Source organism: Seriola aureovittata, chromosome 19 (genome assembly GCF_021018895.1).
Source record: "Seriola aureovittata isolate HTS-2021-v1 ecotype China chromosome 19, ASM2101889v1, whole genome shotgun sequence".
In the NCBI taxonomy this organism is placed as follows: Eukaryota; Metazoa; Chordata; class Actinopteri; order Carangiformes; family Carangidae; genus Seriola; species Seriola aureovittata.
In genome coordinates, this window is record NC_079382.1 from 19109701 (window position 1) to 19133692 (window position 23992).

Genomic DNA, 23992 nt, shown 5'->3' on the forward strand with positions numbered 1-23992 from the left:
TTTTGGTAACTTTCCAAAACTGACAGTCCCAACATTTATACCCATTTCACGCTTTGATCGGCCAGATGTGCGGAGGTGTGAAAGTATTCAAGTTTTGAACTTCTCTACTAGATTTCTGCTACTGCCAGTGTTTCCAGCCGGCTGAGAAATGTACTTGCGGTGATGGGAAGTGGAGCGTGTGACCGATGTGCATGTAGGGACTCATACAGTTTAGAGGTGGAGAGTGAAACCCGGGTTATTTTCTGTAGCTTCAATTTACAGATGTTCCCTTAACGCCTTACATGCAGACTACTGGTAGATGCTACAATTTAAAGATTTCCCCTGAACACCTCACATGTAGACTCAGACTCTTTGCCGATTATACAATTTACAGATGTTCCCTCAACACCTCACATGCAGACTATTGATAGATGCTGCAATTTACAGATGTTCCCTAAACAGAGGCTACCTAGGCAGCTGCACATAGAGAACCCTCTAGTCCACACTCAGTTACTGCAGCGCATGCACTCGGACGGGAGTGTGTTCAAGAAAGAGTGAAAAAAATAAAAAGGTGTTGTAATGAAAGACCGAGTGATTTTATCTACCTGGGCCGGCTGCCTAAGTAGAAACTGTGTAGGGGAAACGCTGACTATTTAATGTCACTTTAATGGTGTACAAGCGAGTGCGACACAATGAAATCCTTCAAGAGGAGACTGTGCAAAAGTGTGTGTGGTGTTTGATTCATGGACTCACACCTCTCTATGCGAGCAGGGTTTTTCACCCAGTCGTCAAGTCTGGCCAAAAAATGATCTATAAACCGTTTTGTCTTTAGACGTCATCGGACGATGCTACTGCTGTACCGTGGCTCTGGATGGAAGTCATCGCTGTACATCTCTCACGGTGCGATGTTCAACCGCCATTTAGTAGATTTCACCACGTTTCGCTCACGAACGTCAACTTTCGTCCCCCAAAATTGCGCAGCTTGTTCGGCGTTTAAACAGACACACTTGTACACATGGTTTACTCTCAATCACACTCAGCCCCCAACTGCTGCTGTGTTTCTCTCCTCTGTCAGCACAGTGCTGAGTGAGCGGCTGGTGGTCTGTGTTTACCTTATTAATTAGCCCAGTGATCCAGAAACATTCTCCCTCTGGTAAATAGAATAACACTGAAAGGTTACTCTGGGCCGGGAGCGGAGGGTAATATGAGAGAAGGCAGGAGCCAAGGAAAGGAAGAGAGAGGAGTGGGAAGACAGATAGAGAGAGGGGGGGAGAAAGTTGGATAGAGAGTGTGTGTCTGCATTTTAAGTTTGCTTTAGAGCTGTCATGAGTAGAAGTGATCAGAGTCAGGGAGGAAACCTGACGCTGTGGGTTGTCATCCTGCTGAATTTAGAGCCTCTGTGATCATCAGTCAACACGAGGTCTCTCTGGTGCTAACCGTCAGCCACACCACCACCTGCCGTTTTCTTTACCCCTTTCATTTATTTTTGTAATGTGCACAAGGTGTGATGGTGTTGTGTCCTCGCTTCCTTTTTATAGACTTCAGATTGAGGCCGAAATAAAAGTCTCAGGAACAGAGATTGATCTCCCGCTTGTTAAATCTTGAAATCATCGCCTGAAATTGCTACGAAAAGGTCACCTGAGTTTTATGATGGCAGGATAAATTATTGCAGTTGACTTGATGGATTCTTGAACTGCCTCATCTTTGTCGTTTAAATTTCTGGAGCCAAATGGCCGACTCAGGTATGCTCCGCATCTTTCCAATTGGCTTAAATGCGTGCAGATTAGAGCGCCGCAGACCAAAATTCAGAACAGACTTTAAGCAGACAAATAGATACGCCTTAAAGCACTTTTATGAATCCTTTCCAACTATTTCCAATAACTCGGCTCCTCCATTTTTGGGCCATATCTCTGTCCCGAGGTCTGCAGTTCCTGGCCATACATGGAAAGCCAAGAGACAGAGCACAGTGAAAAGAATTACATTAGCAATACAGAGTTTTCCCTTGGCTACTAGTTCAAAGAAGGGCAGGGGAAATGTGGTTTTCATTAGGCATTGTTGGTTTAAACCGGGGTAAAGGTCACTTTAAAAGTCCGCCCACAAAAACACAGTAATTTCAGAAATCATGAATAATTCAATGCTTAAGAGCATGAATAAGTCTCCCAAAGCTAAAGTCCAAAAAAAGCATGATTCTAATCTATAATTAAAAAAACACACTTAAATATATTTCCCATATGCATCTCCAGAGTTGGAAAACTCATGCCTACTTTGCGTGTGTGTGTGTGTGTGTGCGTGTGTGTGTGTGTGTGTGTGTGTTTTTTGTGTGCACTTGTATTTTGAGACTGCGCTCTAAACCTGTGCCACTTGACATCTGGCTGTCATGTTAATGTGTCCAGTGAATCTTTAAAAGGGATTTACTGCCTTCCTACAACACGCCCCCGTGGAGTAAAATTCCTTTCCAATACCTCCCGTTAGTTTGTGCTTCCCATTTCCACTAATTATAACATTCCAAAAGACTTTGACGGAAAAACAGGCCAAAATACAACAACCTCTGTGGACAGACCCCTCTGGACAGATTGCTTAAATCACAGTGCAAATGTCCAGAGTGCTAATGACCTAATTGGCTGTGGCAGAGAGCGACCTCGACCCTCACTTCCTGTTCTGTGGTGCCATTTTGGGTGATGATAATGATGTGATGATACAGACTTTGATTTACTGAGATTCAAAAAAAAGCTTTTAGCCTTTATTTAAGGCTATTAAAGCAGAACATTTATCTTTACAAATGAGGTTTGTCTGAAAATTGGAGTGGTCCATCTGCTCCCTCTGCCCTTTGTCTGTGCTGGTTATTAATGGCGTCACAGTGGAGACTCAACTCTCCCCTCTACTAATCAACTTTAAAACCTCTGCCTCTGAAAATACCTACACTGAGCATCAAGGTCGAGGACTGTTTAGCACCTCATCTCATGATTAATTTAGTCACGAGATAACAGCCAAAACAAAGAGCCATTATGGTATTTGCTGCTTGAAATATCACAGATGATCATTTCTCCTTTCAAGTTAATGTTTCATATTGTAACAGTCTAGATTGCAAATGGTAAATGTGCTGCACTTATGTAGCACTTATCTAGTCTTATCAACCAGTCAAAGCACTTTACAATGGACGCCACATTCACACATATACAGTGCTTTCTCCCACACATATAACACGTTTCTACCAGACACACACATTCACACATTTGCGGTTCGGTATCTTGCCCAAGGACACTTTGAAATGCGGAGTGGACGAGCCGGGAATCAAAGCACCGTCTATCTGAGTATTGGACGACCCGCTCCCACAGCTTGAAGAATATTATCTACTTTTTTGTCACCCTCCACTCACACACACTCGTCTGTTTCCCCCCCTCCCCGACCCTTGTAGCCTGTGTTATTTATCTCCTGCAACCCTGCTGTGATCACACAGCCATATCTGATTCTCCTACTTCCTCCTCTTCCCTTCTTTTCTTGCCTCCACCCGGGGCGTTCGCTTGCTCACGGCATACCGGACGCTACCCCATCGCTCCCAGGAGGAGCTAACGAGAAGTCCAGATAGATCTCTTGCTCATGTCGTCTCATAGGTTTAGCTTCAGAATAAAAAAATGCTGTTTAACACTTACTGGAAGCATTTGGGGCTTTATTTCAGTTCGAAGCCGACATCCATCGTGCTGTTAATGTTTATTTCTTGCGTGTGTCATAGGTTGTCTGTGTGTGGCTCATGTTTATTAGAACCAGAAGAAAGACTGTCTGTCACATCTGAAAGGAATTTGCAAAGACTGTTATGATAAGTTCAGTGGAAAGTGGCTTTGACAGCCACGTCAGTTTTAATGTTTGCAGTGGTCCAGTACCCAAGGTGTGTGCTGCTACAGTTGGATAAAGAAATCCAGCAGATCATGAAGGAAAGATGTCCACTCATGCTCAGGAATCTGTTTTCGATTGGCTTCTGCTTTGACTTGAAAATATAAACCTGATTTATCTCCCTCTTTTTGTTTTTCAGCCCCGCAAGGCCCTTTCGATTCCCGAAAAGGTAAGACCTGCCAAAAACAGATTCTGGATAGCAAAATCTCTCTCCTACTCCTCCTCCTCCCTTTATTCCTGTCATCCATCCATCACTGCTCCTGTGGAGCTATCATTCCTCAGTAGTGAGTCATGAGCGTTATCGATGAGAGTTGTGTGTCTCTCTGTGTACCTGGCCTTTGTTAACCAGCAGTTTAGATCTTCTCATGTCTCCATTACAGAACAGTAAATGCTGCTGTCTTCACTCTAATCCAGGAGACTGTTTAATAGAAGATTAAGACTTTTTCAGGCTGTCACAGAGGTTTGGGGGTTGCAAAATCTCACGTATGTCATCTTTTACAAAGAGATGGAGACTGAGACAAAACCTGAGACTGCCGCTGACACTACAGCTTATCAAGAAAGATCTTCTCATGTCTCCTTTCTATCGTTATTTTCACTAACTTTAAGTCTCCGTCTTGTTCCAGCTATGCTGAGCTGATAGCTGATTGGCCGGTGGTGGTGCTGGGGGTGTGCACAGTGCTCATTGTGGTGTGTGCCCTAGTGGGCGTCCTGGTGCCCGACCTCCCTGATTTCTCTGACCCGCTGCTGGTGAGTACAATACCCATGATGCTCTCTTTTCTGGATAAATGTCATCATTTGTCAACACAAAGCTTCCAAATAACCAGCCTGGTTCATGATGTGACATACTGAGGATGTGTGGTCGAGTTAACAGGGAGATTATTTATGAATTTCTTCTCTATGTAATTTTCAAGTTGAATACTAAAATGGTGAATTTGCATCGTTTATACTGAAGATTCATTAATAACCTGTGTCCTTCTCTCTCCTCCCCAAAGGGTTTTGAGCCGCGGGGAACAGCCATTGGCCAGCGACTGGTCACATGGAACAACATGGTGAAGAACACAGGCTACAAAGCCACACTGGCCAACTACCCTTTCAAATATGCTGACGAGCAGGCGAAAAAGTAACTTCACACACATCCCTTACACTATCCACACGCTATGGTTCCTTTAAATTCTTTATTCGTTTTAAAAAAGACAGACAGAGACAGAGAGTCCAGGAGAGTACAATATTATTTTTTATTCGTGGAAGAGTTTTGTACCAAACATCTGATTTTTAATATCTGGTTATTTAATAATAGTCTCCTCGTGCCAACTCAAACTTTCACATCTCCCACTGAAGACTGCGGGATGAGGGTGGGAGACAGAGGTGGAGGTGGAGGTGGAGGGGGAGGGAGGGTATTAGATGGGTGAGAGGGGAGGAGGGGGCCGGAGGAGTTGAAGGATACTGTTGACAGACACGATGAAAGGTCTGAATCCCCTCCTGAAAGAAAAGGGGAGCGATGCAGAGATCTGTCCATCCACAAGGTCATCGTCTGTCTCCTGTCGGTGGGCGTGAGTTCACTAATCAAGAGCAGGTCTTTGCGTGTTTACTTCTCTATGACTCTGTTGCGCTCTCCACCTTTTTATTCTCTGCTCCAAAGCTGTTGCATATATTTGATTTTTCCTTTTATTTAAGCAAGTATAATTAAGCAGAAGCGACCAGGGGAGCCATGGCTCTGGTTGTCCCTCGAACCCAGGCTGCGTCAGGAAGAGCATCCAGCATTAAACCTATGCTAAATCAAGTATGCAGATGGTGACCCCCTTTTGCCGGAGCTAATTAGCCAACCTAATTAAGCACAACCATTATTGATGCCAGAATATTTTTTGTTGTTTTTGTCTTTGAGTGTTCGGCTTTTAATTGTTCGCTTTGTCTCACTGATATCATAGCGGTTGTCTCGGATGAATGACGTTGACATCGCAGTGAGGTCACAGCCCTCTGAATCAGATTTTATCCTCGTGGCTAAGATTAGAACTTCTAAAAATTGCAGCTCCACTCGGCTGATTAGAAAATGGATCCTTTCAGCTGCAGCCCAGACCTTCCTCTCTCTCTCTCTCTCTCTCTCTCTCTCTCTCTCTCATCTCCTCCCCTGCTGTGTCTGTGTCTGTCTTTGTCTTCCTCCCTGTCTCGCTCCACATGTCTGTCTGCAGATGTAATTGTCTACTTATATGTGCACGGCGCACAAGAGGCCTCTGCTGCTGTCAGCAAGCCTCCCTGCCTCATCCCCTCTGTCTGTCAACCCCCTCAGTCTCCGTCTGACAGCCACCTGATTGCTCTGCCTTCCTGTTTGTAGCTGAGGATGTGACACACACAGGAAGGCTGAAGCATAATCCTCACTTGAAACACTGGCATGTAGACACTACACTACTTAACTATTGCCATATCATATACAACACATACAGTGCACACGCTCCAGAGACACAATCAGCCTTCCACGCTCAATCACAGCCAGTATTATGATTATTATAATAATGACCGGAGTATCCCCCGTACTGTAGAGAACCATTCTTCTGGTTTTGGAGGGAGCAATAATTACTGCTGCTTATTTCATCACCGAGCATCAAATCTGCTTCCTTCATTTAGTATCATGCTGACTCTGCAGCCTCGGACACAGCAACGTCTCTGTTCACTGTTTGCATGATTTCATAATTCACCAAACAGCCTCTTCCTGGGTTTGGATTAGTAGCTGTGGCCTTTACCACTTTCTAAGGGGGGTATTTTCATCTTTAACATAATTGAATTTATCTAAAATATATTCCAACAATGTAAGAAAAAACAAAAATAGACTTTAAATATTTGTAGCACAGTAAGGATTCATTAAGAAGCAGTAACCAATCTCTTCCCCACACATCCAGCTTTTTAAATGTCACTCTTGTGGCTGATTTTAATAAAACCACACATTCAAGTTTTGTTCAATGTGCCAAACTTTATTGTTTTTGCAGTCACCAAGAGCCCAGGTGGCCCGAAGACCACTTTGACAGAGACAAACGGCAAGCGGAGTGGGACTTCAGTAAAGAGTTTTTCTGTGACGTGCCAGGTAAGCTTCTGAATCATACACAGACAACTTAAACCAGATGATGGGGAAAACTGAAGTGAAAAAGATAACAAACCATAAATAAGCCATCTGTCAAAATATGATTGCAGTGTTTGTGTCCCATGAGCGGGATAAGATAATAAGATAATTTACTTGACTACTTGCTGCCAGGTACACGACCGGCGTGGGGAGAAGGCGTCCATATTCTCTCAAATCTGTCGTTTTATTTGGCTTCTGCACGCACAGTCTTTCCATTTGTACAATAAATAACATCATCTCGAGCCAGTGCACAAAGTAAGGTGGAGCGATAGACGTTCAGGTCAGAGGATTAGGTTTCCTAGCAACCACCATTCCCGGGTGGAGAGCAGTCTACACGTTGTATCGGAGTTTTAATCTTCAATTAATCTCAGTATAATAGAAATTGTAGAAACTAGCATAAAGGGAAAACAGGCAAGTAGCAGCTAATCTTTTAATAGGTCGTGTACTTTGATTGGAAATAAGAAGAGATTGAAAAATACACAATCCACCAAAAATAAGTCACATTAGTATGAACCTGTTTTCAGCCGCCGGTTCTTCGCCGCACTGATGGTATAAATGTCTTTGCCTCATATCTCCCAACTTTTATTATTTCAGGGAATCTTGTTTTCTACTTTAAGTAATAAAACTTTTTTTTCTTTCTGCAGGTGACAGTTACTCTCGACTGGTGTTCGCATCAGCTGAGGGGAAGAACCTCTGGAGTATTCAGGCCATCAAGTCAATGTGCAATCTGGACAACACAAGGGTGCGTATGTGGAACAGGACAAACCTCAGTCATCAAGACTTTTTCTGCTCTTTGTGATCCTTCCTGTGTGATGATGATTTGTCTCCGTCCACAGGTGCGTTCCCACCGTGACTACTGGAGTCTTTGTCAGCGCACCAATGACGCCTCCTGTTGCCCCAGCTGGACACTCGGTAACTACATTGCCGTCCTCACCAACAGGTCGTCCTGCCAGAAGATCACCGAGCGCGACGTGTCGCACACGCTCAAGATCCTGCGCTCGTGTGCCAAGTACTACCACAACGGCACACTGGGGCCCGACTGCTGGGACATGACCCTGCGCCGGAAAGACCAGCTGAAGTGTGCCAGTGTTCCCCGCAAGTGCACCAAGTACAACGCCGTCTACCAAATCCTTCACTTCCTGGTGGACAAGGACTTCCTCAGTCCCAAGAGCCTGGAGTTTCCTCCGCCTGTGCTGAAGTACAGCATGCTCTTCTCCCCCACGGAGAAAGGAGAGTCCATGATGAACATTTACTTGGACAATTTTGAGAACTGGAACTCGTCAGACGGCGTCACCACCGTCACAGGGATCGAGTTCGGCATCAAACACGACCTCTTTCAGGACTACCTCCTCACGGACACGGTGTACCCCGCCATAGCCATAGTGATCGTCCTGCTGGTCATGTGTGTGTACACGCGCTCGGTCTTCATCACGCTCATGACAATAATAGCCATCATCAGCTCGCTGATTGTGTCTTACTTTCTCTACCGAATGGTCTTCAACTTTGAGTTCTTCCCCTTCATGAACCTCACGGCGCTCATCATCCTGGTCGGCATCGGTGCGGATGACGCCTTCGTGCTTTGCGATGTGTGGAACTACACTAAGTTTGATAAACCCCACGCTGAGCTGTCAGAGACGGTCAGTGTGACGCTGCAACACGCTGCCCTGTCTATGTTCGTCACCAGCTTCACCACCGCCGCAGCTTTTTACGCCAACTACGTCAGCAACATCACCGCCATACGCTGTTTCGGCGTCTACGCTGGGACCGCCATTCTGGTCAACTATATTCTCATGGTGACGTGGCTCCCGGCGGTGGTGGTGCTGCATGAACGCTACCTGCCTAACATGTTCACCTGCTCCAAGCCTCCACACCAGCAGAGAGGTTACTGCACGCGGACGTTCTGGGCGGGTCTGTGTCAGAAGGCCAGCAAATGCCTGTTTACCGTCTCTGAGGCGTCCAGGATCTTCTTTGAGAAGGTGCTACCCTGCATTGTCATCAAGCTGCGCTACCTCTGGCTCTTCTGGTTCCTCGCCATCACAGTGGGCGGAGCCTACGTGGTGTGCGTCAATCCAAAGATGAAGCTCCCGTCTCTGGAGCTGGCGGAGTTCCAGGTGTTCCGATCCTCTCACCCGTTCGAGCGCTACGACGCAGAGTACAAGAAGCTCTTCATGTTCGAGAGGGTTCACCACGGCGAGGACCTCCACATGCCAATAACGATCATCTGGGGCGTGACGCCTCTGGATAACGGCGACCCACTGAACCCCAAAAACAAGGGAAAGCTGATGCTGGATACAAGCTTCAACATTTCCAGTCCAGCGTCTCAGCTGTGGATCCTCAGCTTCTGCCAGAAGCTGAGGAACCAGAGTTTTGTCTTTCAGTCGGAGGAGCAGGACTTCACCAGCTGCTTCATCGAGACGTTCAAACAGGTCAGAGTCCATGAGTATTAAAGTGATGGTGTGTGTTTTAGTGGATACTGAAGGACTTCTTACTGATTCTATCCAGTATAAAACGTGACTGAACAGGAAAACAAATTTACACTTTATTTTAATGTCTGAATTTCTTTAAAACGCATTTGAAAAGTGTCATTAAATAGAGCCAACTTTAATATTTAAGTGTCACTGGATGTAATCAACTTCTTTTTACCTGATTTTAACAGTGGATGGACAACCAGGATTGCGGCGAGGGCTCCGTCTACCCCTGCTGCAGTCAGTCCACCTTCCCCTACAGGCCTGATGTGTTTGAGCTGTGCATCAAGAGAGCTATCATGGAGCTGGATCGGAGCACTAACTACCATCTGGACAGCAAGACCCCTGGACCTCGATTCGATATCAATGACACCATCAGAGCCATAGTTTTAGAGTTCCAGAGTACCTATCTCTTCACACTGGCCTATGAGAAGATGTACCAGTTCTACCTCGAGGTAGGGCGCAAAGTATTTCATATTTCATGTTAAATTGTCTCCCCATTAGTTGTGCTGGCTGAGAGTGTTTTTGGTTTTGCTTTACTTACAGGGTGAGTTTTGTTCCTGCTTTAATTCTCCCGACTTTTAACGATTGCGATTCTGTTTTCAGGTGGACGACTGGATCACGGAGGAGCTGCGCTACGCCCCCGCAGGCCTGAGTCACGGCTGGTTTGTCAGCAACCTGGAGTTTTACGACCTTCAGGACAGCCTGTCGGATGGCACTCTGGTTGCCATGGCGCTGTCAGTGGCTGTGGCTTTCAGTGTCATGCTCCTGACCACCTGGAACGTCATCATCAGCCTGTACGCCATCCTGTCGATTGCCGGGACCATATTCGTCACCGTCGGCTCCCTGGTGCTTCTGGGCTGGGAGCTGAACGTCTTGGAGTCCGTCACCATCTCTGTGGCCGTGGGTCTGTCCGTGGACTTCGCCGTCCACTATGGCGTGGCGTACCGGCTCGCTCCAGAGCCCGACCGCGAGGGGAAGGTGATTTTCTCCCTCAGCCGCATGGGCTCTGCGATCGCTATGGCAGCACTGACCACCTTTGTTGCCGGGGCCATGATGATGCCCTCAACCGTGTTAGCCTACACCCAGCTGGGCACGTTCATGATGCTGATCATGTGCATCAGCTGGGCCTTCGCTACCTTCTTCTTTCAGTGCATGTGCCGCTGCCTGGGACCCCAGGGAACCTGCGGCCAGATTCCTCTGCCCAAAAAGCTGCAGTGCCAGGCGTTCTCCGAGGCCACAGCCACACACCCCTCCTCTCAAGGGAAAGGCTCTGGGCAGGCGAAGTACCAGCTGGACGGCAGGGGCGGGCAGGTGGAGCACTATGAGTTAGAGCCACTGGCATCAAGTCAGAAAGCTGAAGAGAAACCTCGAGAGGAGCACGAGGTTTGTACTCAGCTTTATAATGGAATCCCCCCCCACCACCACGCAGCCCCCTATTCACACATCCATTATAAAAGCAAAGCCGAGCCCGGCAGAGCCGGTCCTGAGAACGGGCTCGTAGCCACACTGAGCACACCGTCCAGGTGCCAGTACTCTCAAAACACTAACTGCACCTGCGGGGACCCCCCTCCTCCTCACCTGCCTCAGCAGTGGACCCCCCACTCCTGCGCTCAGCCTCCCCAGGACTCTACTTCCTGTCCTCCCACCCCTCAGCTCTTTCCTCACTCAGGAAACACACCGTGCAAACAGAGTACTTCCCTCTTATCTTCAAACCTGGACCCAGTCTACACACACATGGAGTGCCGTATGCACTACATCCACTGTCCCCCCGCCCATTTCCACCACTGTTCCCAGGGAAGAGTGGCCCCCCGGCAGGGACCTGCACACAGCTGCCATCTCAGGAAGTACTGCGTCCATACTGCAAACCTGCAGGCTGGTTCAGCCAGAGAACAGAGATCCACAACCTCACCTTCAAACCGGGACACGGGCCCAGCTCCAGGTCCCGGTCCAGGTCCAGGTCCAGGTCCAGGTCCAGGTCCAGTCTCTGGCTCAGAGGAAGATCATAGACCTGAAATGAGTCAATCAAGTCTCGATAGTAGCCAAAATATCAGCAACTCGGCCCCGGCACAACCTCACACTCGGTGCCCCTCCCCCTCACTGGGCTCGTCACACACTACCTGTCATGAGAGACAGAAGGCGAGGGACAGAGCCCATTGTTGTGGTGATAACCATGTATCCGCCACGACCACAGAAACAGCAACGCAAATGGATGCTTGTTGTAAAATCCCTGGCAACCAGGAGAAGCTCGAAAGTATTCCCGTCACACGGGAGCAAAGTGTCAAAAAGTGCAAGCGGACCTCCAAAAGTGAGCGGGCGTCCTCCGCCTCTCCAAAGAAGCTGTACTGTTTTAACAGGACATTGAAAGTGAAGTGCAATTCAGCTTCAGAGTTTAACGTGCCAAAAAGTGAAACCAGCGTGCCTCCTATTGCAATAAACACTAATCCTTCTTCTGAAAGCTTATGTTGATGATAAATTGATATTTTAATAAAACTCAGTCCAGAACAAAAAGCAAATATCCAAAAAAAAAAAAAGAAAAAAGGAATGACTCACTCGATGTTTCCGTGCAATTAAACAGTGTTTGGGATGTGTTTGCTGACCAAGTGCCTCAGTGTGTTTCATAAAACCGCACGGACCCACTAAATATATTCTGTTTACATTTTTCTTTTCGTACTCACCAGTTCTTCACATGCCAGATTATTTGTTTGATTTTACATGAAACACACTATTGATGAAGCTATTTCATTGTTCACACAGACATCTCCATGAAATCTTGCAAACGTTAAGTGTTAAATGTACAGCAGCCATTTGCACCGACAGGAAATCGTACAGTAAATATTGTGATATTGTGTGTAGTTATAAATATATGTCGTCGGATATGATCACATCAACTTAATAAAAACTTAAAATGTGCCACATTTTACAAGCTGATAAAAAAATAAAAAAAAGTTGTTGCCTGACACTTTTTTGTATTTGTGGGAGCTAGTGTTGAATTCTCAGTGTGCTCTTGTGTTCAAGTCGCCACACGCCTCAGATAAAAGATGTACTGTATGATTAAAATGTCTTTTTTTATCACTATTGTCCTGCTGTCTGCCATTGTCTGCTCCTCCTGATACACACACGCACACACACACACACATACACACAGACCATAAAATGAGATCAGGCTCCTCTCGAAGAAGGAGGGTATATCTTTAATCATAACAGTGCTACACCTGTTTCATTGTCTCGTAACTGCTGGCGCCTTCAGTGCTATCTGTTACATCTGGCCTGAGGTCGTTGACTGGATTTAAACTGGGCCGGGCTGCCTGCTCTCAGGGCTCATGTAGACTTGATTTACACAAGAATAATGGATTAGATTTTATTACTAGGTGCGATACAGATCTCATCTTCTCAAGCCCATCAGTCAAAGTACATCAACAGGATTTCTGCTCAGGAACTGTTGAAGTTTGGGAATTGCATCAAAAGCTGATCGTAAAATTTTTCTTTCGAGACAGGCCGCAGAAAAAACCTATGTGCTGTGAGGCTTAATACATGTAAGTGAAAGAAGTGCTCTGAGCTTTAAGGCCTGCTGAGGCAGACAGCCTTAATTACAGGGAGACAACACTCTGGCACAAAGCGCTAAGAAAACAGCCCAGCTGCCATTAGCAGTGGTTTTTGCTTGTCTAACAAATATATATTTTCAATGAGTTACTCTTTTGTAATATTTCCTGGGCAACATTGGAACAAAATCTGCTGAATGTTCTTCCTGTTTGCACATTCAAACAAGACCTATTTATGGCTGTGGTTTGTCTGTGAGCGTTTTCCAAGCGATTGTGTGATTAAAGGAGAACTGAGCCTTTTCATGTTTTGTTTTAAAGCAGCTGTAATTAATATTTTTGCAGAAACAATGGATCAAATTACTAATGTTGGCTCGTGGCGAAGAATCTCCTACTGAGAATTATCCCCTGAGTCTGCAGCTCTGCACAACTGTACTGAGTTTTAGTGTCTTTCAGCTCATTGTTTTGGTTTTCGGGCGCACAACTTTACTAATGTGGCTCTCTTCCTCTCTCTCTGCTTTAAAAAGCCAAATTTTGCTGGTTTCAGAGAAGCTAAAGTGCCAGATCCTCTGCAGACTCATGAAACAAGGCTAAAAGAAGAGTCATTATTTGACTTTAATCTTTCATCTTAAAGTGACTAGACACATGACTTTAAATGACTGTGAATAGATAACCGTATGCTAACAGGTTGATAGCTTATTTCCACTGCCCCCATGTGGACAAAAATCAGTTACTGCAGGTTTAATTCACTTCGTAGTGGCCCATTATGACCAGTCCTCAACCTGTGGAGCTCCACTGGTGCAACTGGAGTTTAAGTAATTTAGTCAGCAGCTACTTCAATAGTTGCAAATGGTTATTTTCTTTCCTGCTTTCCTGCAGCAAGCACCACCGAGGAGCACACGGCAAATCAAAACTGTCCCTGATTGAATTCTCTCTAGATGGGAGACATGATATCCCTCCTTTTTTTTTTTTTCTCCATTCCTCTTTCCTTCACCTTCATTTTCTCCATCTTTTTTTTCTTTCTGCTACTAAATCTATTCCAACCAAAGTGCAGAAAACACCTGTTTCCTCAGAGGTTCGTTGGGAAAAGAAGCAGTCATCATCCCCTCCTGTCGTCTCTCTGCCCCCCGTCTGTCCTCCAGTGAGGAATGTGAAGGCCGATCTGCTCCCAGTGGGTTACTGGTAAGCTCCACACTGGGTTAGAGCTGGGGTTTTCACACTGGGACACCATGAAGCTTGAGTTCATTATCTCTTTTTGGCTCCTTGTTACTGTTATTCAGAGTGAGATCCTCCAGAGATCATGATCGTCTTTTGATGTGGAATTTCAGCAGCAGTCTCCCCCCTCTCACTATCGAAATCTCAAATTTACTGTTTCATGTTGCGTCTTGCGTCCCAGACACTTCTCACATTGTGGTTTGCGGAGGGGCACTTCTGCGGAAACACGATCAACATCATCACAAGACGTTAGTTTCAAAGTGAAAAGCTAGTTTCCACCATACGTCTTGGCTCAGAATAGCAGTTGGAACATGTGGATGGTGTCAGAGAAGGGAGGAAAAGTACCACTGTGCTTCTTTTTTTTTTTCCCTCTTAACCCCGTCACACCCTGTTAACCAAAAAAAAAACAAACTTCCACAAACAAACAAGTCGTATAAAACACATTACATAAGTAAACCGCCCACAGTGGGATCGTTTGATGCTTCTGTGTTGAAGGAAAGATCTTATTTTGGCTCGTACAGCTCAGACTTGTGTTCCCCTCGGCCTCAGATCCCCCTGCCTTTACTCTGCTCCTCCGCTCAATCACTGCAGTGAAGACGAGTCCACTTCCCCCCGGAGGATCTCTACTCAGGCTTGCGTGAGCATCCCAGTAATTATATTTGCTTAAACAGAGGTCAAATATTAACTATGGCCATGGGGCTGGGTTTATTACATTTCCCTGCAAGGGGAGAATCTCAGAAGCATGTGTGTCTGTTCTAAGTATATTCTGCAGGCCTGAAATAACTGTGAAGAGCCCGCAGAGCTGGAGAGCTTGTTTACAAGGTAAACATTTGCTTCCACTTTTCAAATTAGATTTTGGTGGAGCCGCTGGACTGGGCCAGATTTATGGAAGTGAAACAGGTTTTCCTTCTTTCTTTTCAGATCAGTGGAGGAGCTGATTATTATTTTTTTATCTTAAACATGAATTCTTTTCTCACCTTTCTGCTCCAGAAATTTTCGTTCAATATTACACTGAAAAAAACGCAGGTATCTTGGTATGGAAATTAGAAAACAGAGGGTGACTTCTCATCAGTGCAACCTTCACCTCTGATTGAAAACATTTTAATAAATCAGTAAAAACCACTGAAAAATATTCTTGTCTTTGCAGCTGAAGATTATATAACCAACAGAGTAGGAGGAAAACATCTTTGCATATTAATTCTTAGTTAATCTATTCCTCCCAAACACTGTGCTATATTCCTGTGGCTGTTGCTTTTGCCTCTGAAGTCTTTGGCTCTAATCTAAAACCAGATCCTTTTCTTATGATCTTTAGATCGTCTGAATCCACAGTCGGCTTAACTGTAGCCCTCGTCTTTTCTTTTACTACGTTACAGCAACACAATAATATTCAGCCCATTAAAATGTGGCTGGTTGACTTGATTAAACGCTTTTGTTTAAAGAATATTCAATGAGTGAATTTGGCGAATTATTGAGTTTGAGCTGTTGAATTATGTAGCTTGCAGTTTGGAGTTAGGAGACTACGTCTGATTAACAGTATCATACAAATATGCACAGTAAAAATCATTTTTTTAAAATCAGAAATACACATTTGTTAAATAACACACTGAGACACTTTTTGGGGCCCTCAGTTCTCTCAGTCAATAGCTACTATATTTTAGGGGCACTAACAAAAAATCCCAGAAAAGTGCATAAGAAAAGCAGACTGGACAGATATTAATGCGGCACCGTGTTCAGATTAATGGACTGTCCACAGTGTATAAGCTGCAGGAGCCTGCAGACAGGCTGTAATGTTCAGAACAGCTGGCCCATAAAGGCTGGGAGGATGCAGGCGGCCGGGGCCAACAGGACGGAAGCTTTCCTCTGCCCAGTAGCTTCCTGTTTTCAGACACACAGTTCAAATGAAAGGAAACTGACTGACCTCAGATTCACTCTCATCTTACAGTCCAACAAAACCCAAGTGCTGTGGGAGATGATATCATTTGCAGTTGCTGCTGAGATGAAAATGCGTCATTACGTGACACACCCAGTGCAATTATAAACAGTCTCACTAATTATCACTGGGGTTTTCACCGATCACTCAAGGCTGACGTGAAGAGTCGGTAAAGACACGGACAGCTTACGACATCTAGTGGTGAAAGTAGAAAATAAAAATCCAGAGGAGTTTCACCTTCACCAAAGAGGTTCTGTTTTCTGTAAAAAGTACTGAACCGATTAACACTAAACACGGTGGGGGGATGGGGGGTGGACCAGAGAAGAACAGATTAAATTTTGGGGCAGATCCAGATCATTCATCATGAATCAGATTTTTTGTTTCTCTGAAGTCTGGTGTATGTTTTTTTTTACGCTGGCCTCGGTGGGGCCCGCGCTCTCTGAGGGCCCTTCTAGTTTCTAAATGTTACAGCTGCAATTATGATCAATAAAATCATTTACACTAAGGTTTAGATTAGATGAACCAAAACCCAAGGCAAAAATCACATGAATGTTTCGGGGGTTTTGTGGAAATTTTTAATGCAACCATGAAAGTAAAACATATATATGCATAAATTTCTCAAAGCGTTTAACATATATTCTGTATTATCCTCTTGTTTAAGGTTAATTACTCAGGAATCAAATGACACCACTCCATGAAGAACAACATTTATTTTATAGATTTTGTTTTAATTTTTACAATACATGATCATTTTGAAAATCTGTGAGATAATCATATATAATAAGACTTACTGGCTGTTGCTGATGATTGTCAATATAAATACTTCTGGGTCTTTGACTGTAACAAACAATTTGAAAAAAATTACTTTGTGGTAGGAGTTTTGTCATTTTGAGATTTTAAATACAATTTACAGGAACAGAAATTAAACAGTTCTGCAAACAAACAACCATCATACAATATCGAGATCAGAAGGTCAACAGCTGACAAACCAAACTGGCCAAAATTAAACTGTTATTACACTTGATTAATCAGACTCATTAAACTTAATTGACATTAAAAAAAACAAAAAAACATAATAACAATCGTTTGTTTGTGCTGTACATGTGATTGGGTCATGGAGTGTTGGAGCTTCTTCCTCCTGCTACCTTCCCACTTCAGCATCGTGGTTCACATGGCGATTTCTCTGAGGTTCTCCAGCTTTATGTTGTCCTCATGTTCAGGTTGATTGTTTGGCTCCGCAGGCTGAGGTTTGTCCTCTTCAATCTTTTTCACCTTGGTGTCTTTGAGGATCTGTGAGGTCAGTCGCTCATAAAACCACTCCAGGTCCTGAGGGTCCTCTGGCCAGGTGAGGTATTCTCTCTTCTGAGCGAAAGCCCTGATTGCGTTGTACTTCATCAGCTGGTAGGGAGCCAGCTTTGGTTGTATTTGATCAGAAAGGATATTAAAGTTAGCAGGGAAGGTGAAGAACCAATATCTTTTTCTATTCTCATTCACTAAAAATTGCATGGCACCAGTTTTGTGAAGCAATGTTAATCTAAGTCTGTATGAAGCCTGCCATCTACTGGTGAAAAGTAGGCACTGAACTGCCCATTGCCAGCTGATGTTTGGTGCTACTTGTTCTCTACAGGGAGTAACTTCCCCAGCATAAAAGACCAGGCAATAGCAGATGGAAAGATTAGTGCCTATATCCACATGTACTTCTCAGACTTAACAAAAAATTGTGTTTAGTTACTTAAAAGTAGCTGGAAACAATGATTTTATATTAATAATGTATCACATAACTAACACGTAACTAGTGACAACCCCTGGGGTAATTATCATGTGACTGTGGAGTTCACCTCAGTTCTAATAAGAGTCTCAGCTCGTTGTTTTGGTTTTTCTGGTCCAAAGCTTTACTGTGTTGTTTCACTCTCGCTGCTCTTATCAGTGTTATTTTTGGCAGCGGGCAAAAATCTCCATTTATTTATAAAAGAGTAATGCCTGTCCCTCAGGAGCTCTAGTCTCTGAACTTGGAACTAAAAGCAGAATGAGTGTTGGATTTAGATTTGTCATGTGGTCAGAAACACCTCTCCAAACGAATGCTAATTATCTGCTGGGTGTGTAAATAGGCGACAGTTTGCTAACACGTTTACCTAATCGATGTATAGGGGGGACAATATGTCAGTCATGTGTACAAGTGGCAAAAAAAGAAAAATCAGTTAATGCATGTTTAGAGTGACTTTCAGCAAATCCCATAAATTAAGTGCAAAGTGTCTCAGCAGCCTAATACACACCTTCCCTACCACCAGCATTATCAAGACGTTCTTCAGCTCCTCCAGCATCCGGCCCTGGGCCAAGGTGAACGCCTCCAAGCACCAGCCATCTGGAAAGAGGCACACCCATGTTAGTTTTTGTGTGTGCCATGATTTTTTAATTGGTAAATAATTTCGTAATAGAAAAAAGAACGATAAGGGAGTGGGACCCTAATGAAAGGCCTGACACCACTGTCACATCTGTTTGTTAAAGACAAAGCCACAGCCAGCAGCAGCAGGTTAACTTAGATTAGCATAAAAACTGGAGACTGCTCACTAAGAAACATGTCATCGGTTGTTTAATCTATTCAAAAACCTGCAGTCTTTATGCTAAGATAAGCTAAGTGCAATCAATCTATAATCATCTAACAAAAAAGGGAATTAGTTTATCTCCAAAAATGTTGAAGTATTCCTTGAAAAAAAAGTCAAAAATTAAGCAGATGTAGTGAAACCTTCAAAAAAAAAAAAAAAAAAAAAAAAAGCTGTACCTTTAAGAAACTCTTTGGAGATGATACACACGGTCTTCCTGCTGCCCCAGATGGCATCTCTGATGTTCGAAAGGTGATCCTCACCAGGCAGGAAGTCTCTGGCCTCAAAACAACAGTGGAAGATGTTCTCCTCTGAAAACTGGTTGTCGAGTTTATTCAGCAAAGCGGCCTCCACCCACTGATAGTCACTGTTGCTGAAGCAGAGGAAGGCGTCGTACTGCACCTCTTCCACAGGAGGCGTCTGTTTTGGGCCCTTGAGAACTCTGCCAACGATCTTTTTGTAGATGATGAATATCTGCCCTCGGAGACGGGCGTAAACAATCCCGCTGATGATGACAGTGATGATAAGGAGGGCAGAGAAGATGAAGAGCGCAAACTTAAGATCTTGGACATCCTTTTCACACGGTTTGATGCTCTTGGCGTACTCCAGCAGAGAGACGTCGTGGAGAGCAGCTGGAAACTCACATGTGTACTCCTTAATCGGGCTGAGGAAAGTCACGTCCGTCTTGTTCAGCCACTTCAGGAAGCTCTCTATATTGCAATCACAGTGAAACCAATTTCCTGCCAGGTTGAGGAAGAGGAGCGACTGAAACGTCATAGGATCCGGGGAGGCTAGGAAGTTGTTTGAGAGGTCAAGTCTTTTCAGGCTATCTGGAAAGACGTCCCGCTGCAGAGAGGTCAAGTAATTAGACGAGATGTCCATCTCTATGATCGAGCTGAGACCTCTGAAAATCCCTTCTGGGAGAGTCGTGAGTGAGTTCAAGCTTATACTGAGCGCAATAAGATTCTTAAGATGATCAAACAGGTCAAGGCATTTCCCCTCCGTCCAAATCCTCTGCAGGGAACTGTCATGAAGATCTAGCACTTCCAAACTATTATTAATGGGTACTGTAATATTCCCATTTAGGGTGCACCACTTGACGAAGTTGCCACTGTAGAAGAAATACTGGAGATACTTGAAATGAGTCATTATGAAATAAAAATCCTCCAAGTTTGTAAATCTGTTTTCTGTAACATCCACATGGATGCTGTTCATAGCCAAGTCATTGATATGTCTTAGTGATTTCATCTTATTGTCAGCCAAATAGAGATATTCTAAGTTTGGTAATGATGCAGGAAAACCCAGGTCTCGCAGTGAGTTTCCTGTCAGATATAAGGCTCGTAATTTGGGAAGACCACTGAAGGATTTGTCCCCCAACACACCAATGTGATTGTGAGACAAATCCAACACCCTAAGCTCTGTCAGGCTGGTGAATGTCTGAGAATGAATCTCTCCTAGCAGGTTGGATGACAGGTTGAGCATCCTTAAATTTCCCTGAAGACCACTGAAGGCATTTGTGTGAATCTGATTGATTTTGTTTTTGGAAATGTCAATAATTACTGCAACCTTTAGGGGGCTAAAAACAGCCTTCTTCAAAGCGAATATAGAGTTTTTAGAGAGGTCTAAAGTTTCTACTGCACTGTTCACGAGGCCTTCGTATGTGTTTTCATCTGGATCAGGTAAGTTCTTATATGAAAAGGCTTGGCCTATGTGTCCATACAATATAAGATGAGAAATCGGAGTCCCTTTTATTGCTTTGAAAAATTGTCTCGATGTGTTCACGTTGAACCTATTGAGGGACAAGTCGAGGGTACCAAAGGCCATCCCTTGGAAAGGGTTCCCACAACTATCCCTGTCGTATTCTTCATCATACATTTTATATAAGTGGTTGGAGTGCAAGTTCAGGTGTGTGAAATGTTTCCCCCTGAAACCAACAAGATCGTCTTCACATAACCTTTTAATGCGATTCAATTTGAGGTTTAAATTTGTGAACTTTGTGAGCTTTGAGAAGAACAGTCCAGGTTGGAGTCTCTCTATTTTGTTACCAAAGAGGTCGAGCATTTGTAAGGACAAAAGGGGCTGCAGATAGCTCTCCACCAGTATGGAGTCTTTCAAATTGCAATAATCCAGAAAGAGGTGTTGTAAATTAAACAGTCCTGCAAATGCCCTCGGCTCCAGCTGAAGACCAATATTATGGCCTAGAACCAACCGTGTCAGTTTTCTTTGTCTGAGGAAAGCGTTGTTCCTTATGACGAGCTGCACTTTCTGCATTCCTAGATCTAACTGCTGCAGCTGGACGTAGTCTCTGAGCGAGGTGCTGTTGATCTCACTGATGTAGTTCATGTCCAGGTACAGGTGGGTGATGTTGGGAGGCAAAGCAGGAACCCAGTAGTGGCGCTGTGAGGTGCAAGAAGCTACAAGGCCATATAAAGTGCATGATGGGTAGCATGTGGTTACCTGCAGGTCGGAAGATTACATTAGCTCTGTAAACTGAACTCTACACTTCATTTTGGGATATGCGCTTGTTCACATTTTGCTGAGAGTTAGATGAGATGATAGATGCCACTCTGATGCCTGTACAGCAAATATGGTGCTGGAGCCAGCAGCCAGTTAGCTTAGCTTTGCACAAAGCAGGAGGATGTGTGTATTTTGAATTTGAATGAGCACATTTCCCACAATATTGAACAATTTCTTTCATTCTTGTCCATCTCAGACTATTGTTCAGTTTGTGAAAAACAAATAATAACTGATCAGTTTTGATCTTACCTGTAGGTATAAACCAATGAAAACCAACTGAAGAGCCGGCGTCCTCATGCTGTCCTCGACCTATCAAGACGTCCACAGAGAAAGTCAAAAATGAGCAGAGATTAACAGATGGGATGTTGTTGCTTTGGCTCAGCAGAGCAAATATTAGTGAGGACAGAAGAAGGTGAAACTGTCAGACTGTTTGCTTTAGCAGGTTCACAGTTCACTGGTGCAGTCACACCGCTCAGTACACAACCATTCACCCCTGATATCAGCTTCAATAATAAAGCTCCTCGCAAATAGTTGGCATGTTTGCTAGGTTAGTTAATTTCCCTTGAGGGATGCATGCAAGTTGCACTGTGGGAAATGTAGGATCCAGGGTTTTTGAAGTGTAACTCAAAGATCTGAATCTTGAACTCTTTTTTTTCCCCCTGCAATTTCATGGAGGTGCAATATCCCACTAAATCTCGGGAGGGCTCCTTTAATAATAACAACACTGACATGTTAAAAAAAAAAGAAGAAAAAAAAAAGGAAACTAGATATGTTGCAAGACAAAGCCCTGTAACTCCAAATCAGAGTTTGGTACATCAGATTACTGCCCCTAGTGTATTAATTATAATTAGTTTTTTTATTGTATTTTTTTTTTTTTTAGAAAAAACTAAACATAAATTCTACATTGCAGCTATAATAGTTGATACTTTACCCCTGTTGCGTGTATTATCAGTAGTATAGTGTATGTATAATAAATAGAGGGCGGTACTTCGACTTAATAACTTCTCTCCTGTATCACCATGAAAGCCTCTTCATATTGCCTCGCATCATACACACGTTTAAAACAAGTTATCTTAAATTATCAAAGAGTTGTACTGAAATCTTTCCAGTAATCTTTGGGTTTAACACTTATAAAGAGCAGGCTGACACATTCACTATTTATATTTATTTTTTTTTACCAGCATTTGTCCGGTACAATCGGAAATAACAGACGTGTCAACATCCTAAATCTTTTTTCTTTTTCTTTTTTTGAATTACGAGTTTATACAGGGAGTCAGTCATACATGTTCTTGGCCACAGCTTCCTTACAATTAGTTTGTCAAATGTGTAATAAAGGGAGAAATCTTACCCGTGTTGTTCTTGTGCAAACTGGGAAAAACCTTCAGTGTCTCTCCTGTAGGAAGAGGAAGGTAAAACACCTCCTCCTCGCAGACGAACGCACTCGCGCACTTATCTGGAAAACTGCGACTGATTAATATCTGCTCATTGATCGCGAAACATACCTGCCATGTATTTTCTGTCGCTCTGACTACACAGGAAATGTCACAATTCCCCATATGAGCAAATATCTACTTCCTCTTTCGAAGACAACTTGTCCTCGTTTTTTCCTCAACTTCATGCTTCTGTCTTCTTATTATGGGCTGTTTTTAATCTCTGGTGACCCACCCACTTCCAACTTCCCAACACTGCTAAGTACACTTGTAGTACTGCTAGTACTGCTGCTGCTACTAGTAATAGTACTACCTTACTGTGTGGTAGTGGCAGCTGTAGTAACAGCAACAGCTTCTATTGCTGCTGCTACTACCACAACTAGTAGTATTAGTTTTAGCAGTAGTACTACTAGTAGTGGTAGAGGCAGTATACTACTATACTATAATATAATAGCCTAATTGTACCACAATATCATCATACAATGTTGTATATATATGAAGATATGAATCCTTACAGTGGCATCAGTGACGTTCCTGTATATTCTAGATAAGGCCGGTAAATCTTCAGAAAGGTGTCATATCCTTTTCTGGGATTATATGTAATCTTTAGGAAGGATACAGCTGTTCATATCCGAAGACCATCTATCAGATTTCCGTGTCATTATTGTGCAATTCCTGGCCACACGTGAAGCAATTTCCATAAAGTTGATTTGGGAATTAGTTGAAAGTCTATTACTGCTTGTGAGATTTCCCAGTAAGCAAAGCTCAGGATGTAATGGGAACGTAACTCCTGTGGTCGTACCAAAAGGGCCGTACCTTTGAACAAAGCCAGGTACAGTGCAGGAAAGGGCCAACCCAATAATAAATGTTATTAAAATATTATACACAGCTCTACTGTATTGTTGTGACCTTATTCCTTACTATTTATTTGTGTGGTTCTATATTTCTCAGGGGTAGGCTATGGCATTTTAGTTACTTATACATTCACATATATCCAGGTAAGTAATATGTTGTTATGTTTGAAAAGTATATTATGTTTGTGCCAGGAAAGTGTTTGAAATGGAAGACGGCAGTTTAGTGAGGTTAAGTATAAGGGGAAGCATTGTTTCTCCCAGTGCCCCTCCAAATGAAAAAAAGTTTGTTTTTGGCAGCAGAGTGAGAAATATTTACTTAAGTAAAAGTAGTCATACTGTAATATACACTATAAAAGTACTCCATTACACATAATTGACTCAAGTCAGAGTCAAGTGTAAGTGTAAGGATATTGCATTAGGTTTTATTGACATCCTTCTGCCTCAGCTGGTGCGGAACAACTGCTTA

General features: G+C 43.8%; 2 protein-coding genes across 4 annotated transcripts in view; one reads left to right on the forward strand and one right to left on the reverse strand.

Moving 5' to 3' along the window:
- disp1 (dispatched homolog 1 (Drosophila)) overlaps positions 1 to 12519 on the forward strand; it is a 79712-nt gene extending 67193 nt beyond the window's left edge. For all 3 annotated transcript variants that reach the window (XM_056405335.1, XM_056405336.1, XM_056405337.1), the window contains 8 exons: positions 4007 to 4036; positions 4491 to 4614; positions 4860 to 4987; positions 6846 to 6940; positions 7621 to 7718; positions 7813 to 9402; positions 9633 to 9896; positions 10048 to 12519. In XM_056405335.1, the coding sequence (XP_056261310.1) occupies positions 4007 to 4036; positions 4491 to 4614; positions 4860 to 4987; positions 6846 to 6940; positions 7621 to 7718; positions 7813 to 9402; positions 9633 to 9896; positions 10048 to 11910 (4192 nt within the window). In that variant the 3' untranslated portion in view covers positions 11911 to 12519. The remainder of the gene's footprint in view (positions 1 to 4006; positions 4037 to 4490; positions 4615 to 4859; positions 4988 to 6845; positions 6941 to 7620; positions 7719 to 7812; positions 9403 to 9632; positions 9897 to 10047) is intronic.
- A 4297-nt stretch (positions 12520 to 16816) lies between these two features.
- On the reverse strand, positions 16817 to 22725 carry LOC130187598 (toll-like receptor 5). Its single transcript, XM_056405338.1, has 5 exons — positions 22591 to 22725; positions 21492 to 21551; positions 18905 to 21182; positions 18399 to 18487; positions 16817 to 17538 (listed from the first exon to the last, which is right to left on the reverse strand). The coding sequence occupies exons 2-5, from the start codon at positions 21537 to 21539 to the stop codon at positions 17293 to 17295; spliced, it is 2661 nt and encodes an 886-aa protein (XP_056261313.1). The 5' UTR covers positions 21540 to 21551; positions 22591 to 22725; the 3' UTR covers positions 16817 to 17292.
- Positions 22726 to 23992: the final 1267 nt, after the last annotated feature.

What these genes read in the sequence shown, in the direction of transcription:
- LOC130187598 (XM_056405338.1), bottom strand. Translation starts at nt 21,539, where the DNA reads ATGAGGACGCCGGCTCTTCAGTTGGTTTTCATTGGTTTATACCTACAG. An exon ending in TCATTGGTTTATACCTACAG is followed by an intron (nt 21,183 to 21,491) that starts GTAAGATCAAAA and finishes TCCGACCTGCAG; the next exon opens with GTAACCACATGCTACCCATC. An exon ending in TAATGCTGGTGGTAGGGAAG is followed by an intron (nt 17,539 to 18,398) that starts GTGTGTATTAGG and finishes ATACAACCAAAG; the next exon opens with CTGGCTCCCTACCAGCTGAT.